This window comes from Ictalurus punctatus, chromosome 25 (assembly GCF_001660625.3).
Source record: "Ictalurus punctatus breed USDA103 chromosome 25, Coco_2.0, whole genome shotgun sequence".
Taxonomy (NCBI): domain Eukaryota; kingdom Metazoa; phylum Chordata; class Actinopteri; order Siluriformes; family Ictaluridae; genus Ictalurus; species Ictalurus punctatus.
This window is the reverse complement of record NC_030440.2, coordinates 196,132-213,903: the sequence shown is the minus strand read 5'-3', so window position 1 is coordinate 213,903 and position 17,772 is coordinate 196,132. Positions and strand designations below refer to the sequence as shown.

The following is a 17,772-nucleotide window of genomic DNA, read 5'->3' as shown; positions in this document are numbered from 1 at the left end:
TGATGATGTTGATGGTTTCTAGCTCTTCATTTTTTGATTCTGTACGTTTCCTCCCGTCCCGAGCAGTGTCTGCTTTCTCGGAGACACACCCCTCAGAGCTGCCCGAACACGCCTCCCAGTCTGTACCAACAGTAAGCACGTCCACACCGAGCGTGTGCGTCGTGACCGGGCCCGGCGCAGCTGAAGAGCGAGACGTCCTGCTCGAGGCAGGGGAAGATGGGTGAGCTTGTACATTTCCGACACCCGTGTTTTCTTTTTATTTGACTACACGCGTCCTTTGCTGAGATACGGACTACAAGTAGTAAAGCGCGCTTTCGATTTGAGCGTTCCAGAGTTTTGGTCAGTGCAGGATCACACAGCGAGGTATAGTTGTCATTAAACTACAGCTTTTGGTAAGACGTTCTCTCGTGTCGTGCCTCTCTCTATGGTTGTAGAGTTGAGTTTATATCACGTAGCTGTGTATTACTAGTGCTGATCAAGCCGCTTCGAGGTGCTTTGGGGTCGTGCTGTGTTCAGTAGAGGAGTACACGTGTTGGCTCGAGGTGAAGTGAGTGTAAACTGTGTGCTTGTAGAAGCAGTACAGAGGTAGCGCTGGAGTCTTCTTCTCAGATTGAGGCTGAAGAGCCAGCTCAGCCTTCAGATGAGGCCAGTCTCCCCTCTACCAGCCAGGAGCCCTCATCCAGCTCCGCAGGTACACACACACACCAGTTCATCTCAGCCCGAGCTTTAGGCTCCTAAATCACAGCTATTCATCCCACCTGAATACAGTACCTTTTAATGACACATACCCACGTTGACGGTGAGTAAGTGGTTTTCAATGCGCTCCAGAACAGTGACTCCTCCCCCTTTTACTTTCTTTCATTCATTCGTTCTCAGACACAAGCAGCACTCGGCCAGCCAGCGTCAGGACTGGATCGGGCAGGCAGTGGACTCGAGGACGGGCCACCAGAGGGTTTGTTAAGAGAGGTATGATGAATTTATATATCGTGATGTGTACACACACACACAGGCATCCTTAACCACAAGACTGGGCCAAAATGAACATTGGTGCAATTTTATTAGGAATAATTTGACACACACAGCGATTAAAAAGCATTTAGTGTACATCATGTAAACCGCACATCTGGAAGGACGGTCACAGTGCTTCATCCTGTTTCTCACTGCAGATGGATCAGGAGTTATGGGAATGCGAAGGCGCTTTGCAAGATGAATGAATGAAGGACCAGAAGCTACTACAAGTTTTATGTTGTTGCGTTCCATTGAAGCATTGCTTTATTTTATGCGGATACAATAAAGGATTTTTTGGTACTAAATGATTCTTTGGTGTGTGTGTGTGTGTGTGTGTGTGTGTGTGTGTGTGTGTGTTTGCTTTCACACTTGGCACAGAACATGCGGGACAGAAAACTGTTCTGATCTGAGCAAAAAGAGAGACTCATTAGTCATGACCTGTAAGCGTAATCATCTGTGTTGAGGAGAAGGAGCTCGTTGTAGCTTCTGCTACGGCATAAGAGGAGCTGTTTGTGTGATTTGGCCGTACGCTGACACAGTTAAAGTGGAACGTCGAGCTGTTTACCAATAAATGCTCCAAAAATAGTCCAGTTGTATTGTAATGTTGGAATATTTTCTATCCAACATGTCATAAATATCCTTATTCACTGGCAAAATCTGTTTCTGTTTTTCCCATTTGCCCCCCAACCTGTGACCTGATTGGTCAGGAGACAATGCACTTGAACTTCAGAAGTGTCCCAATAACGCATAATAATAATAATAATAATAATAATAATAAGTATAATGCACTGCCTTTTTAAAAACTCCTACTTCCCACATTATTACATTTAGGATGTGTGTGAGGGGGAGAGACAAGTGTGAAAGCATCAGTGTGTGTCTGTAGGATTAAGACTGTTCTACACTTTACTCGTGTCTGGACACCTGAACCAACTTTTGGCTGATTTTTGCTGTTGTGGTCCAGCCCTCGGCGTGAGAACGACCGGAGTGTCGCCTTCCATCTTTAAACTGTAGTACTTGGCTAGAAAAGAAAAATAATGCAAGATTTCTATTAACAGTAATAAAATCTATCTGAATGTACGATGCTTAGTCACGCCATTTAAAAAAATAATAATTTATTAAGAAATTCTGTAGTTAAAATAAAAACCCTTTCATTATGCTGAATTGAATAGCCAGGTTTGGTTTAAAACACACGTCTGTAGTGATGAACACGTTTTGGGAGGAGCTAACGCGTAGCCTTGGCGTGTTTACGTTTATGATCTCATGACCACAGAGTATAATCCTCTGCCATGACCTCACACCTCTTCATTGGTGTCTAGTCGGTGAGGGTTTAAAGAAGCTGCCCACTTTCCTCCCCCACCCAGTTGTGTCGGAGACCCCAGACATGATTCACTCAAGGTTGGAGCAATCGAGGCTCTCGTGTCCAATGTTCCATGACCTTTGTTCTACAAATGTAGTTTTCCTCTGTATTAGAACCTCCGTAGCTTAACTGGAATTGTTACGTGTTGGGGGGTGTAAGTGTACTCACTCGGGGAGAAGGCGTAGTATTTGTATCCGTCCCCTCCTGTAGCGCGTACGGACACCGCCGACGTCACTGTGGGTGGAAAGCCTACCCAGGTCCTGCTAATGACGATCTCTTGACCCAGCTTGGGGACTGAAAGAGAGAACATCACAAATCTGCTGCGGAGTCGTTCAGCTTGTGTATTTTAGTAGGCATAAATTCAAGGTTTGAGTCATCCTTCCCATCAGAGTGTGAGGTCTTTCTGGAATAATGTTCTGTTCTAACAGTATTGTGTGTGTCGGGTGAGATGTGTATTCCTGTAAAAAGGGATTATTTCATCGACTGGCAAGCCATAGAGTGTCTTATACAATTCCTTCCTTAAGATTGTTACCTGCTTCCTTTCTGAATCTCCTCTTTACTGTGACTGCAGCTGACTTGCTGCCGCACTCAGGTGTGTTGAGGTAGGTGTATCTCTGAGCCAGTCCACCTACAGACAGGGCAACACCAGAAGTTTGGAAAGCCACATCACTTTGCTGCAAACATGGATCTGATTTATAAAGCAAATCTTACCAGAACCTGCAATTATTTCAAAACTACACTGTCCAGAAATGAACAAAAGGCCACACTGTTATCGTTACAAATATTCTTAGAGAATAAGAGAAGTGTGTGTGTATATTTTTAAGTTGAGCAGAACACTGAGTTAAAAGCCAGATGTTTGAACCTCTTTTAAAGAATAACACGGACTCTCTCCTGCTTCTGTACTGAGGCATGGATAAAGCGGCGACAATGTGACCCCCGAGTCCAAAGCCCTCACTGATGGGTCTGGGGAAGGCGGCGTCCATAACGTCATTCTCATACCTCCAGTATTTATTCCCCTATGGGATGCACACATAACGTAAATCTGTGAATTATTATTTATGATGTGTATGATTTGACATGATTATCAGCACTTTAAAAGTTATTAGCAACATTACCCTGAAGATGTAGGTCTTGCCGTGGCAGTTACAGCGTGTGAAGACCGTGTCGATGGGAGAAGGTATTCCCCAGAAGTCTGTGATTGATTGAGCAGGCCCAGCGTTTCTTCTGGAGTCCAGCATCCAAAAGTAGTGTCCTAGTAATACAGTAGTGGAGGGAAGCATGCATTATATAGTTCTTCAGCGGTCACAGTTCCTTGCAAGTGTTATTTTGTGAATAAATCATCTTCTCTGTTTACAGAGTGATGATGAAATGCATTCATTCATCTTCAGCAACTGCTTCATCCTGGTTAGGGTCACTGTGGAGCCTACACCAGGAAAACTGGGCATAAGGTGAGAGGATACGCCCCATATGGGATGCCGGTTCATTGCAGGCCACAATGCACATTCATACACTCCTTCACTTTATAGTAGCAATAGAGCGTTTAATGGCATGCTTCTGGGAGATGGAGAAGGAACAGAGAACATCAGGGAACCCCATGCAGATACGGGGAGTAACGTGAGCTCAGGGTCTAACCAGGAAGCCTGGAGCTGTGAGGCATCAGTGCTACCCACTACGCCGTTGAGCTTAGTACTGAACATCACCCATAAATTATTGGGCATTGTTTAAAAACGGTGTTTTCAGAAGGTGGCTAAAGACCTCCGTTATAGCATTTTGATCATTCTAAACTTTGCTGGAAATAAAGACTGGGCATTTAGAACTGACCTCGAAAAACCACGATGGTGCCGTTCCTAAGCGTAGTCAAGCCGTTAACCGGACGCCCGCTGCAGAGATCAGTGTCGCTGTTGGCATCTGTGACAAGGAACGCAAATCTGAAGACAAATACGATATATGCACCGCAGTAAATTGTTTCACGGTACTCGTTTTTACATTTTACAATGATGTATCATGTTACTCAGAAAGATCCTCTAATGCGCATCGTGTATCTGGTTCTTAAGAAACCAAGGGAACGCCTTACCTGCCTGATAATCCTGAAGGTCCTGAAGATTGTTGTTAGTGTCTTTTGGTTTCGTGGGATTTTCTTGCACTTTAATTGGAGAAGAGCTAACCGTTGCAGGAGCAGGGGTGCTCTCTGTTAATGCAGGGTAAGCTGGAGAATCCTTCGTAGAAACAATGTCCTTTATTTCCCGGTTTTCATTTTGTGCTACTGTTGTTATTCTGGCAGTGGTAGGCTTGTCTGTTGAGAGCGTTTTGAGGATCTCCACTCCTCCCGGATTTGTGTTTTCACTGGGTTCCAACTGAGCCTCTGTCTGATCTTCAAGGTTTACCTTTAGGTCCTGTTTGTCTTCAGATTGGACAGGATTAGAAGGTTTAAGGTCTGGATTATTGGCCTGAGCAGTGGCTGAAGGTGTGATTTTGGGCTCTGAGGTGCTCTGAGATGTTAGTGTGGAATTTGGTGTAGTTGAGGCCATCTCAGGAGGAACAGTGGGAACTGAGGCATTATAAGAAAGTTGCTCCAGTTCAGAGACAGACTGAGGATTTCTAGCAGTCGGTTTAGAAGCAGGTATTTCAGGATTATCATCTGCAGCGGTGCTTTTGGGCTCTGTGGTAAGTGGAGTGGTTGTTTCTGTGTTCAGGTCAGTCTGTGCAGGTGCAGTGGTGCCGTCTGCTGGAATTGTCATAGCCGGATACTGTTCTGAAGTTTGTCTGGTGACAGCCTGCCTAGTTGAGGCTGGAGGAAAATTGTTAGGAGAAAGTTGCTCAGGTTCAAAATTATCCTGAGGTTCTTCACGGTCCTCGTCAGGCACAGGAGAACCAATCGTACCTGAAAGGAATAACACTGTAAGAGTTAAATTAATGGAAGGAAACACACTTTATTTTAAATCTCTGAAGATATATTTATGGCCTCACTTGGCACTGTTACAAAATCAGGCAGAGAAGGGAGAGGTGCCACGTGGTCTTCAACCGGGTCCAAAAGCTCCGCAGTGTCATAAGGAGAGGGCTTGGTACCGCTTACAACATCTAGAGGGGAGGAGTGCAGGAAACATGACTGGACAATGAGCAGCATAAATATTCTTCTCTACTAGCACAATCCATGTCAACAAGTGTTTCAGTAGAGACACAGAGACCTCACGTCCAGTATATCATAACAACCATGTTCGTCCGAGTGCTGATCAGTCACATGACCTGGATATCATACGTCTACAGTATGGAGTCAGGATTCAGTGACAAGCCAGAGGAAATGAGATGCGCATCTCTCAGTATGTGTGTTTTCTGTGATCCGTCTAATTCTTCAGGCGACTGATACAGATGTTGGGTTTATACTTGAGAAGGCCAAGTCGTCTAACCCCTAACACATGGCTGATATGACCAGCCTTCTTGTTCGTTTTACTCTGTTCAGTTTAAGTTGTACATTACACTGGTGGTGCACAATTAATCCATCTCTCAATAATGGAAATCTGGTTAACAAGGAGAGAAATAATTCGGTGCAGAATTATTCATTATTCAGTTTCACTCGTAAGTTAGCCTGAGGCAACCACTTCTTTCCTCTCTCTCTGTTCCAGTCCGTGATGATGGCATTATACATGTCAAGGAGAAGTAAGGTCTCAGACTTGGTATTTAACTGAGGAATCTGATCAGCTATGGACTTGGATGTGTCTGGTACCGTGCAGCTTCTGGACTCGAGATCTCTGAACTCTGATCTGGCAGAATGTTACACTAGAAGACGAGAAATCCTGTTCGATCTGTGGATTCTCACACACCTGTGCCTTAATGTGTTGTGGTGGTGTTTTTTTTTTTTTTAAAGAACAGTAAGCATTACCTTCATTCGCCAAGTCGTCCAGAGGCGTGGTCACCTCAAGCTCGCTGTACTCTTCTTCCGTTGAGGAATCTACAGTATCAGTCGTTCATACAGGAAACGGTGGAGTAATTACAGCATTGCTACACACATCAGTGATTTACATTCTCGTACATACAAACACAACACACGTTGTTGTACTTGTCTACAGTAATTATCTGAATCGAATAAGGAAGTGTGTGTGGGTTTTTTGCTCATTTTATGAAGGGAGGTGATTAATTCTGAAAGGCACTGTATGCTGCACTTCCAGAACTTGAAAGTCATGTTTATAAGTTTAGTAACGATGTTGTGATCTTACCCTCGGTGTTGCACTGGGTCTCGTAGTCTGGACAGCACTGGTCGTATTTAATACACTCGATATCACAGTGACACTGTCTCCCTCTCTTAAAGCCCTCACCACATCGGCCTTTACAGGAGTCCCCTATAGCGCAATACATGTTTCAATCAGGTGTGTTCAAGTCCTGCGATGTTTACCAAAGAGGCTTTAAACCAGATTAAAACTTCATCTAATGTCACCCAGTAAGCATCCTTAAAGGTTAAACATAGCCTTCATCTCGTCCAGCATCATTTAAAGACTCATTTCTCTGAACAAGCTAAACCCCAGCTGCACCAGTGGAGTGTGGAGGAGACTTACTTGCCGTGCAAACAGACTCGTAGTTCTTGCAGCACTCGTTGTGTGAGAGGCACTCGTAGTCGCACTGGCACTGATTGCCTCGGGAATAAGTTTCTCCACATCGTCCTCTGCAGCTTTCTGCGAAATCACATAAAGGAACGTGAGGAGACATGTCGGCCTACTTCAGTGGCAACGCCAGATCATCACAACCTTGGTGCGGTGTGGTGTGATCTTACGGATGTGACTCTTTTATAGTTAGAACAGTACATGTCGAGTGAGAAGTTCAAAACGACGATAAGGAAGCTGTTTTATCAGTCCGTGATGTGTTGTGTTGGTATGCGATGACTCGCTGTAGCCAGTGTGTTGCTACACGTAATTTATCAGCTCCCTCCGGACCCTGTCTATTAGTGGATAGGCTCCGACGTAAACGACGTCCCTGACATGTCCGAACAGCTGAGCCGTCTTCAAACGTCAACTAAAGACCTGCGTCTTGATTTATTACTTAAATTAGTTGTTGTTTTTTAATGCTAACCTCCCCAAAAAGTGTGTAGAGCTAGTGTAGTGCATCAGAGATTTCACAACCTCAGCGTCACTGCTGGAGTCGACAGTTAACACAAACTACAGTATTCATGTGGATGAAATATAGTCTCTAACTTCATCATGATCTAAGAAGGCAGGATTAGCTACAGAAGATTAACCCATGTTTAAGCAGCGGTCTTTGCACTTCATGCGGTCTGTCAGACAGTTTGGTATATTTACTCACTCTGGGCTGAGGAGCATGTGACCAGGACACACAGTGAGAGCAGGAGGACAGACACAGAGATGCTCATCTCAGCAGGAACCTGCTTGGATTCATGGAGACGGTGAGTCTTTTCCTAAAACAGCAAACAAAGTGAAAATCACAGCAAAGTATTTGTGCCTTACCTGGAATACAAGCGTATGTGAGAGTTGTCTGTGGCCTTGAGAATGTCTCTGTGCGTGTGTGAGAGAGAGTGCGTGTGTGTGAAGTTGCTCTGATTTTATAGACGCTGGAAGCAGCGGAGTCATGGGCCGGGCTCGTCCGGTCTCTTAGATCAAAACTGTGAGATGTGTAAGCGTCTGGCGGTGAGGGGAGAACATCGGGATTTCCACCCTCTCTGAGTAAAGGCCAGAGTGCAGTTGTTGTGTACAGAGAGAGAGAGAGAGAGAGAGAGAGAGAGAGAGAGAGAGAGACAGAGAGAGAGAGAGAGACAGACAGACAGACAGACAGACAGACAGACAGACAGGGAGGGAGGGAGGGAGAGAGAGAGAGAGAGAGAGAGAGAGAGAGAGAGAGAGAGAGAGAGAGAGAGAGAGAGAGAGAGAGAGAGAGAGAGAGAGCACTGACGCGACCGTTCACTCACCCTTAAAAACAAAATGTTCTGTGGAGGATCACGTGGGGGTTTAAAAAAATGTATGCAGGTCAATATTAAAGTTCTATACAGATCAAATATTTACAGACTTCGTAGTGTTGTGATATGAGAATGTGCATGGTGCTCTGAGGCCACAATGTACCATCATGGAATCACACTCGGCCATTAAAATAAAATACAAATAAAACTATTAGCTGTCGATATACTGCATTTGTACACAACATACTTAGAATGATCTGAATGTTTTTATAGCCAAGAATTGTCTCTCTCTCACACACACTCTCGCACTCACATTCACATTCTCACACTTTCACTCACATTCTCACACTCTCAATCACATTCTCACACACACACAGACTCTCTCACACTATCTTTACGTTTTATATCTAGGCAGTAAATGTGTGATAAGTTTTGGGTTGATTGTAGTAATTCTCACACATGCACACTCTCTCTTTCTCTTTCACTCTCTCTCTCTCACTCTCTCATACACTCTCTCACTCTCACATGCTCTCTCTCTCTCTCTCTCCACAGTTCCCTATACAGTTTTCAGAAATGTCGGTTGAGTCAACAAGGCAGTTATCTGGTGGCCAGCTGATGGACATAAAATGCAGAAAACAAATAAACATCTTAGAAATATTAAAACATTTGTGTATTGTCAGTACTTTTAGTTATTTCATTAATAGGACATTTTTGTGCGTGAAGAAAGCGATTAATTCCAATACGGGTCATTTGACTCCCCCTTTATGTATTTGAGAAGTTTTTTTGGTTCACGCGTTGTAGTGTTAAATATAAAATATCTAAAAGGTGTACATTATAGCTGACACCTACAGGAACACTTTACAGTTGGTTTTGTGACTGTAAGTCGTTCCCTTCAAATGCTGTTGAAGTGTATATCAATGCCGTATGTAACTTCAGAGACGGTCCCTTAATCTGAGAATATCGAACATCAAGCTAACTTTATAGCAGTTCCCCTTTCGCCTGCTCGCACCACCATGGGCTGAACCATTCTCCTCATTTCAGGGTAACAATATCAATCCACAATTACAAAACTTCTGCAATATTCATGTAAGGACGCTAAATCATCATAGATCATTATTCATCCAGACAAATCATTGTTTTGTGGAGGCAGCATTAATATAAAGATAATTGTTGTTATAGTCAAGAATGTAACCGATAAATCTGTAAACACACAAACACTTGGTCTCGTCCGAACCGTGGGTGAAGGGCAAACGGCTCCTACTTGGAAGTGAAGTGCACTACATAGGAGACTAACCTGTGGCTTTATTTCCTGTTAGAGCGCTAATGTGAGGTAGCGTTCACAGATTTGGGATTGAGCCGATGTTGGTGGTTGGGCAAACAGGAAGTGCACCGTGTTTTGGAGTGTTTGGTGTTTAATGCAGCTGGTGAAAACAGTCGTGTTCTCTCGGTCCAGATGACGAGGTTAAAGGCGCTGTAAAGGAAGCGCTGTGCAGAAGAGGTTCGTGATGCAATAATCCATTTTATTAGTCGAGAAGCTAACTAGCATTGAGGAGTGGGGGTGATCCAGCCATACAGGTAGGTAGCAAAGCTAGCTAAGATAATCAGTTAGCTAGGCTAATCCAGTCAGATGTGTTGTATTAGGACATATCCGGGCAGCGCGCGCGCGCGCGCGCACACACACACACACACACACACACACACACACACACACACAACACATATGGGTTTTCCCAGACCACCACTCATTTTATATAACATACACACGCATATGTTGATTATTTATATGCGCTTCATATGTTATATATCACCTTAAAGTGAAAAAACAGATTAGTGATCCAGTTTAGACTGATCCAGTTTAGAGTAGTCCAGTTTGGAGTGATCCAGTTTAGAGTAGTCCAGTTTGGAGTGATCCAGTTTAGAGTAGTCCAGTTTGGAGTGATCCAGACATGACAGACATGACAGAACACTATAATGATAGATTTCATGTGGTTTCTGTTCAAACTGAAGAAAATGAATTTCTGCTGGATTCTGAACACGACCCATGTCTGTGTGTTAGCACGTACTGTGATCAGTACAGTTCGGATGCAGGTGGAACTTTAAAAGTCACCGATATGAAGATGTTGCTGTGCATTAGAGATGAGGTCCAGCGATGTTGGAGCTGGATTTCTGTGAATAAAAGTAGCTGTTAAACATTCAGTGGTGGAGTTTTCTCCTTTAAATACGCAGATATTGTGTAAATGTGTAAATGTTACTGCTCTGAAGTGGTAATTCAGTGTACCAGCCCTGTCATGGGATAATGTTTATCTTGTTGTAAAGCTGCCTCTGATGAATCTGATTCGAGTCAGACTGTTGTGGTTTTTCCATGCTACAGATGACAGTGTTATGCAAATTAAAGTGCTCCAAAGTCCTTAAGCTGAAGTCTGATGCTTTTCTGTCCTGCCAGTGCGTTTGTCTGATCTCACTGAGGCAGCATGGGAGCAGAGAGCAGTGGGTTGAGGAGCAGTGTGCTTGAAGAGCCGTCTGTGACGCTGCCTTCAGGCCTCACCATGTACTCTGCTGTGCTGCAGGATGGAAAACCAGCCTCGGTCTTCGTCTACAAGCAGGGCAATGAAGACAAAGTCAACAAAGCAACCAAGGTACAGTGCTTCAGATGCTGAAGAAATGGTTTGGGGGAAAACTTGCCTTGAATATCACTGATCAAACTGGACTTGTTTGCAGTCCAAGTCCTATTCAAGTGCTAATTGGGGGCCATACGTAATCTCACAGCCTTAGGGTAGAGCTACCGCAGCCGTTATTTTTTTATTGGCTGCAGTTGATGTAAGAGGAAAGTTTTAAATGTGTTCCTACCCCAATAATAAATACGTGTCATACGCTCACCAAGCCCTTTATTAGGGAGCGGCCAATCATGTGGCAGCAGCGCAATGCATATAATCTCGCAGATGCGGGCCAGCAGCTTCAGTTAATGTTCACATCAACTATCAGAATGGGGGGGGTGATCTTGGTGATTGTGTGATTCCATGATTTCATGAGTACAGCTTAGAAAACATCTCTGCAAGTTGCAGCACGAATTTTCCAAAATGACGCTGCAAAATCAAACATTTTTAACCGCAACAATCACAAAAAAAAACGTGAAATCCTGTAAACCCTGAGGCGGATGAGCTACAATAGCAGAGCATAACAAAGCATTCTTCAGATGTTCTGCGAGGGCCCGCTGTCTCCAGTTATAATCAAACCCCTGCTCTGTTCCCGTTTAGCACCTGAAAACTCTGAGACACCCGTGTTTGCTGCGCTTCCTGTCGTGCTCCGTGCAGGATGGAGGCGTACACTTGGTGACGGAGAGGGTGCAGCCGCTGGAGCTGCTGCTGGAGGATCTCACACCTGAGGAGATCTGCGCTGGCGTCTATGATCTGCTGCAGGCCCTTGTATTCCTCCATGACAGGGTAAGAGTGCTTTCAGTTCTTTGAGATGATATACACAGGGGCGGACAAATCACTAGCCTGTAACACATTTCAAAAGAGTTGGGACAGGAGCGTGTGCATTACTGTGTTGGTGTTGCATCACTCACCTTTCCTTTTAGCAACACTTGATCATCATTTGGGGACTGAAGACACTTTGATTTAAGTGGACTTTTTAAATTATATATATATATATATATATATATATATATATATATATATATATATATATATATATATATATATATATATATATATATTTATATATTTATTTGAGATGTTCTAGTTTGTAGTGATATTTCGCACCCGCCCGTGTGTCCTCAGGGAAAATCCAGCCACAACAATGTGTGCATGTCCTCCGTATTCGTTAGTGATGATGGACACTGGAAGCTTGGTGGGATGGAAACAGTTTGCAAGTTTTCGGAAGCAACGCCAGAGGTAAGACCCCGCGTCCCCTCGCTCACGTCTATGAGACACTAACGTTATAGCTGCAGCATCGTGTGAGCCTTCTAAAAAAAATAAATAAATAATAATCCTATAGGCATGAGATGTTATATAGTGTACTGGGGAATGTTGCAGCTTGAGAACTTTGTGTGTTGTACCAGTTTCTCACCAGCGTTCAGATGGTACGAGAGAGCAGCGCTGTGCCCCCTGAGGAGAAGGTGAGACACGTTTGACCTTATTAGATTTTCCATTACCTCAAAGCCATTACGGTTCAGCCACAAAAAAACATGGTGTTTTTTTTCTTTCTGTAGCTTGGCGGATTCAAGACGCTTCCCGACAAACACGCCCACGCACGGGATGCTTTCTCTTTTGGCGTGCTGCTGGAGGCCCTCATCCCCTTGCTGAGCAGTTACGGTTAGTAATGCTTTTAATTCTGCAGCACCAGAGAACAAGTCCTGTTCGGCCGTTAAGCCTCTGAGGGATCAGTGCTGTTTCACAGAAAGGGGCACGATTTAGTGAACTCCTTTAGTCTTCACTTTAATTCAGATCCAAATTAAATCAAGAGTTCTGTCTATTCATGCCACTGGATTTATTAGTATATTTTACTAAATTGTTTCTCTTGAAGTAAACCCAATCCCATATGCTGCTGTCTGTAATTGAGTTATTTTACTCTGTGTACGTTTAGTCATGTTCTTCCACTACGCAGCATGTTTTTCCATTTCCTCATGGTTATGCTGTAACAGTCCATCCAACATGCTCTCATCTTCCTCCCATTCGTCATTCGGGCGTTCTGCTGACCTCTGTCTGTCTGTCTCAGTGTCGGACGAGCTGCTGGAGAGTCTGAGGAGCACGCTGCAGGTCAGCCTGTTGACCTCTGACCCCACGGTGCGGCCGGCTCTCAGCAGTCTGCTGACCCATGAGTTTTTCAGGTCCGTATATTGTGAGACCTCGCAGCACAAAGATAACGCCTCTTCTAGTACCTCTTTTACATTAAATAGATAAACATCCGAACTGAACTTCTCTGTTGATCTGAGCAGGAATGATTTCCTGGACATCATGAACTTTCTAAAGAGTTTGACTTTAAAGTCTGAGGAGGAAAAACACGAGTTTTTTAAGTAAGACTTTGCTTTAGCTATATTTGTTGGATTAATTTTTTTAAAGGGTATAACACACACGATAGTAAATGTGTATGTGTGTGTGTGTGTGTGTGTGTGTACTTTTGGGTTTTCTCCAGATTTCTACTGGACCAAGTTCACAGCCTGCCTGAGGAACTGATCGGCGCTCGTTTGGCTCCGAAACTGTTGAATTCTCTGGTGTTTGCCGAACCCACGGCTGTAAAAAGCTTCCTGCCTCACCTCTTACAGCCCAAAAAGGGTATGAAAGTGCAGTGCATGACGCTGTATGACCTGCATATTGCTCTGTGGCTTGAAATTAAACATCTCATTTGTAACGTACGTTAAGGGGAAATGATTAAGCAGGGTTGTCAGACTTGCATCAGGCGGGCCGTACCAGAAGAACTCTTCTTCGTGACCGACAGCGTCTCTTACACATGTTCACTGATCTAATAAGACACGTAAACGCATGAACATTTCGAGTGTCCCTCTGGTGGTGTTGCAGATTCAGCTGTACGGGTCGGGGAGGTGTGTCTGCTGTCGATGCCACTGTACCGGAGACACGTGGTGCCGCAGCTTCTCAAGCTCTTTAAAGTGAACGAGGAGCATGTCCGGATGGTGCTGCTCTCCCATATCCACATCTATGCAGAGTTCTTCTCGCATGACGAGCTCAAGAACCAGATCCTACCTCAGGTAAATTTCCCCATATCATCATATCCTATAAATACAGGTGCGTTAGTGAGGAGAACATGTTCATGAACTGTTACCGAAATACAGCAGAAAATTCAATTCAGTTTTATTTGTATAGCGCTTTTTACAATAGACATTGTCTCAAAGCAGCTTTACAGAAATATCAACACGGTGTACAGATATTAAAGGTGTGAATTTATCCCAACTGAGCAAGACACTGAGTGGCGACGATGGCAAGGAAAAACTCCCTAAGATGTTTTAAGAGGAAGAAACCTTGAGAGGAACCCGACTCAGAAGGAACCCGTCCTCATCTGGGTAACAACAGATAGTGTGAAAAAGTTCATTATGGATTTATATGAAGTCTGTATGGCGTTAGGAGCAGCCGTAGTCCCAGCAGTCTGGAATCAAAGAAGATTTGAGCTCCATCCAGAGGCAGAAAGGATCTGGATCTCTAGTATCTCCATAAAATCGTGTGGGGCTCGGCGAAAGGAGAGAGGGAGAAAGTAGAACAGAATCTAGTCAGGGTAGGCTTGAGTAAACAAATACGTTTTAAGCTTAGACTTAAACACTGAGACTGTGTCTGAGTCCCGAACACTAATAGGAAGACTGTTCCATAACTGTGGGGCTCTATAAGAGAAAGCTCTTCCCCCTGCTGTAGCCTTCACTATTCGAGGTACCGTCAGATAGGCTGCATCTTTTGACCAAAATGACCCATAATCCCCTGCACTTGTACTACAACGTTTATACCCAAATCTAATGCTGTTTTTTTTCCTCGCCGGAAGACTAGAGAATAGAAAATGAAATTTTTATTGTTTAAAACTCACTCTGAAACTGGTGTGTACATTTATTAAAATCCTTCCTTTTTAACAGGTGTTGCTGGGAATGAGAGACACTAATGATGCTCTGGTTGCCATGACGCTGCAAGGCCTGGCAGTCCTGGTGCCGTTACTGGGTGCGCAGGTAGTGGTGGGTGGCGAGAGAACCAAAGTCTTCAAACGTACCACACCGAACTTCACCAAGTCCACAGAGGTTACACCTGAAAGTCAGTTTCTCACCTGTGGAATTCGTTTATTTATTCGTTTTCCATTTCCCACGAATTAATCTCAGCAAGGTTACTTTCTCAGAAATGGCAGTACATGTGTATGCGTAACAATACATGTTCTATCAGCTGTCTATAAAATAAATAAAAACACTGCATAGCTCAGAACAGTAGTACAGACAGGTGGTTCACATGATGGTTATACTCCTGGATTTCTCTTGCAGACTCACCTGTTCATATTGTCGGAGCGTCTTCGCCCTGTAGTTCGCAACCCTCCAAGGTTACAGGTCTGTTGCCTAAACGTTTAGAAGGAGGAGAGCTCGTTCTTGAGAAGCTGAACTCTCTCCAGTCAGTCAGAAGAGATGTTGCTGCCCAGATGCCCTCTACATCAAAGAAGGGTAAGGGAGAGGAATAGGGGAGTCTGTATCGTTAAACATCTCCTTGGAGGAGATTTGACCATGAACAGCTCCAGCGTGAGCGGCTGCTGATTGAAGAGTGTTTTACATGGAGCTTTTAGGCCAAAAAATCTGATCTTTTCCTTAACATGTACGCTGTGTTAATTTAGTCTGATGTCTGATTTTGTATAGCTCTTCCATTGAATGGCTTCAGCCAAGAAGAAGAGGGAGAGAACGGCAGCAGAACGGAAAGACCGGACGAGGACTGGCCCGACTGGGAGGACGCAGGGGAGAAATCTGGCACGTACCAGCCTGTACAAATTAGCATACAGCCTGCAGACAGTGACTCAGAATTACCAACCACGGCTGCATATGATGAAGAGGAACCCTGGGATGATTTTGAAGATTCTGAGGTCATCTCCAAGCACTCGAGTACTACGCCTCAGCCGGTCCCGACGTCAAAATCCATAAGCGACAGTGCCTTAGGACCTGTATCTCTACCAATTTCCAGACCTGCAAGAGAGTCTAAAGCACTTAAACTGAGTACTGCTTCAGTAAAAACTGCTTCTGAGCAGAAACAGTTGCCTTCAGATGTAGGCTGGGAGCAGAACATCGTGGAAGATACCAGGCCCAGCAAACCAGGTGTAGCTAAAAATGGATACAGGAGTGCAGGAGCTGGAGGTCTAGGAGAGGAGTTCACCATTGAGGTGAAAAAGAAACCAGATCGAGATCCAGAGCTGGACCTCTTCGCTGACATGGTGCCAGACATAAAGCTGTCGTCTCCTAGCATGTTCTTACCCATAGGGAGTTCAATCAGCAAGCCTGAGCGAGACACTACACACTTCAACACACTGGAACTGACAGCCAAGTTTGCTGCAGTAGACCTGCCCGAGGTGAGCTTTCTTTCATTCTGATCCAGTCACTCTTCTGTGAACTGATGTGCTGATTTATCATGAGTGAAAAGGTCAGGATTATTATAGTTCAACACAATCTGATCATTTTTCTGCTAACCCTGATGCAACAAAATCCACTCAGCTGCTTGTGGTTCAGAACAAGTTACCATAAGCATCCACAGTGTGGCGCTGTTTACAAGCCAATTAATGGTGTCCGATATCAACGACATCACATGGTTCGATTGTGTGTGCCCCTTTTTGAAGTCTTAGCGTTTTGGCAATAACCCTGGTAATACTTGCTCATCATGAATGACTGAATACAGCAGCTAGTTTAAACCTATGTACTTTTCCTTTCCATCCTAAAGCTTGTCTTTAGATTGCACATTCACGATTTAAAAAAAAAAAAAAAAAATCCAGTTCTGTGTAACCCATCCAAAAAGACGATTCTCCTATCTGACAGGGAAAGCTGTAGTGATGGCTCCTGAGTGGCTCTAGGGTATTGACTGACCTTGACCTTGTCTTTCACAGACTGATGCAGAGGGCTGGGGTGACAGTGATATCACCTGGGAAGACGAGAACACCTGGTCCTGATCACTGGAACTGTGAATTTCTAAGACGGTCCAGATGTTACACCGAGTTGGAAACGGGTGTGACCGTTGCAGGCAGTTGAAACTTTTAATGCTATCATAAGTGCAGCTTTAGTGCTACTCGTTTGGACAACGGTGCATTTATGGGCGTTTCTAAATACATCATTCACTTCAAACTGCATTGTTATATTAGGGTTCCCTTTTTCCAGCTCACTTATATTAATCGTATAAGCGAGCACCAAGCCATAATGGAAGACGTGGATAGTCATTATTCTACAGGATGTGATCTCTTGTCATTCTGACTGCCAACACCTTGACCACTGGCATGATGTAAACTTGAGAATGAACACAATCACTTTAACAATGAAGAGCTCCGATTGATAAAGGACAATAAATTAGGCATTAGAAATGGTGTATGATGAGATTTGCAGTCAGAGCTGTGTGATGTTTGAAACTACGTATGAAACTTTTAATGAACGATGTGAAGGGTCGGTGTCTTGGTTCACTTGCCCTCATATTCCTTTTGGGAACCTCGTGTAGCTCTTTGCCAAATCCTGACCGAAACACAGCTTCTAGCTCTGAAGTCATTTTCACTGGAAGTACATGTGCAGCATTCGTCTTCAGGTTTAGGGTTGTGTTTTTGTTTCTGTTGTCTGTGCCATCAGTGGCTCAACTTTGTTCTACTTGTATTACAAGGAGCCTTACGGAATAGCCAGTTTCAACATAAACATGTGTATAGTATACGGTTTATATACAGTACACACATTTATTTTGTTTTAGGGCTGGGGTTTTGCTGAACTAAAAGAGAGAAGGATATAATTTATTCTTATTGTCAGATGCTGATGAAATAAAGGTTTTATGATATTTATCTGACCTGTTGTCGACACTGTCCAGAT

At 44.0% G+C, this 17,772-nt stretch overlaps 3 protein-coding genes across 7 annotated transcripts in view; 2 read left to right on the top strand and 1 right to left on the bottom strand.

Moving 5' to 3' along the window:
- The window catches only part of tprb (translocated promoter region b, nuclear basket protein), a 19,077-nt gene extending 17,761 nt beyond the window's left edge, over positions 1-1,316 (top strand). Inside the window, exons 48-51 of one of the 2 annotated variants that reach the window (XM_017455922.3) lie at positions 67-220; positions 573-691; positions 877-966; positions 1,167-1,316. In XM_017455922.3, the coding sequence (XP_017311411.1) occupies positions 67-220; positions 573-691; positions 877-966; positions 1,167-1,210 (407 nt within the window). In that variant the 3' untranslated portion in view covers positions 1,211-1,316. The remainder of the gene's footprint in view (positions 1-66; positions 221-572; positions 692-876; positions 967-1,166) is intronic. The other variant, XM_017455924.3, reaches the window with a different exon arrangement.
- On the bottom strand, positions 1,039-8,037 carry prg4b (proteoglycan 4b). Of its 2 annotated transcripts, none has more exons than XM_017455934.3 (13): positions 7,816-8,037; positions 7,655-7,736; positions 6,913-7,029; positions 6,577-6,699; positions 6,243-6,311; positions 5,333-5,443; positions 4,440-5,246; positions 4,187-4,273; positions 3,481-3,617; positions 3,228-3,381; positions 2,898-2,993; positions 2,534-2,659; positions 1,039-2,026 (listed from the first exon to the last, which is right to left on the bottom strand). In XM_017455934.3, exons 1-13 carry the CDS (start codon positions 7,936-7,938, stop codon positions 1,905-1,907), a joined length of 2,154 nt encoding a protein of 717 aa, XP_017311423.1. In that variant the 5' UTR covers positions 7,939-8,037; the 3' UTR covers positions 1,039-1,904. The 2 variants fall into 2 exon arrangements, with proteins under 2 accessions (XP_017311423.1, XP_017311424.1); XM_017455935.3 differs by having other exon boundaries at positions 7,655-7,733.
- Positions 7,619-17,749, top strand: scyl3 (SCY1-like, kinase-like 3). 3 transcript variants are annotated; one of them, XM_047150831.2, is made up of 14 exons: positions 7,619-7,754; positions 10,705-10,897; positions 11,516-11,701; positions 12,041-12,154; positions 12,322-12,378; positions 12,472-12,574; positions 12,978-13,089; positions 13,198-13,275; positions 13,395-13,534; positions 13,778-13,965; positions 14,833-15,004; positions 15,226-15,399; positions 15,589-16,289; positions 16,818-17,749. In XM_047150831.2, exons 2-14 carry the CDS (start codon positions 10,733-10,735, stop codon positions 16,878-16,880), a joined length of 2,253 nt encoding a protein of 750 aa, XP_047006787.1. In that variant the 5' UTR covers positions 7,619-7,754; positions 10,705-10,732; the 3' UTR covers positions 16,881-17,749. The 3 variants fall into 3 exon arrangements, with proteins under 3 accessions (XP_047006787.1, XP_017311422.1, XP_017311421.1); XM_017455933.3 differs by lacking the exon at positions 7,619-7,754 and adding an exon at positions 9,600-9,836; XM_017455932.2 differs by lacking the exon at positions 7,619-7,754 and adding an exon at positions 9,601-9,759.
- Positions 17,750-17,772: the final 23 nt, after the last annotated feature.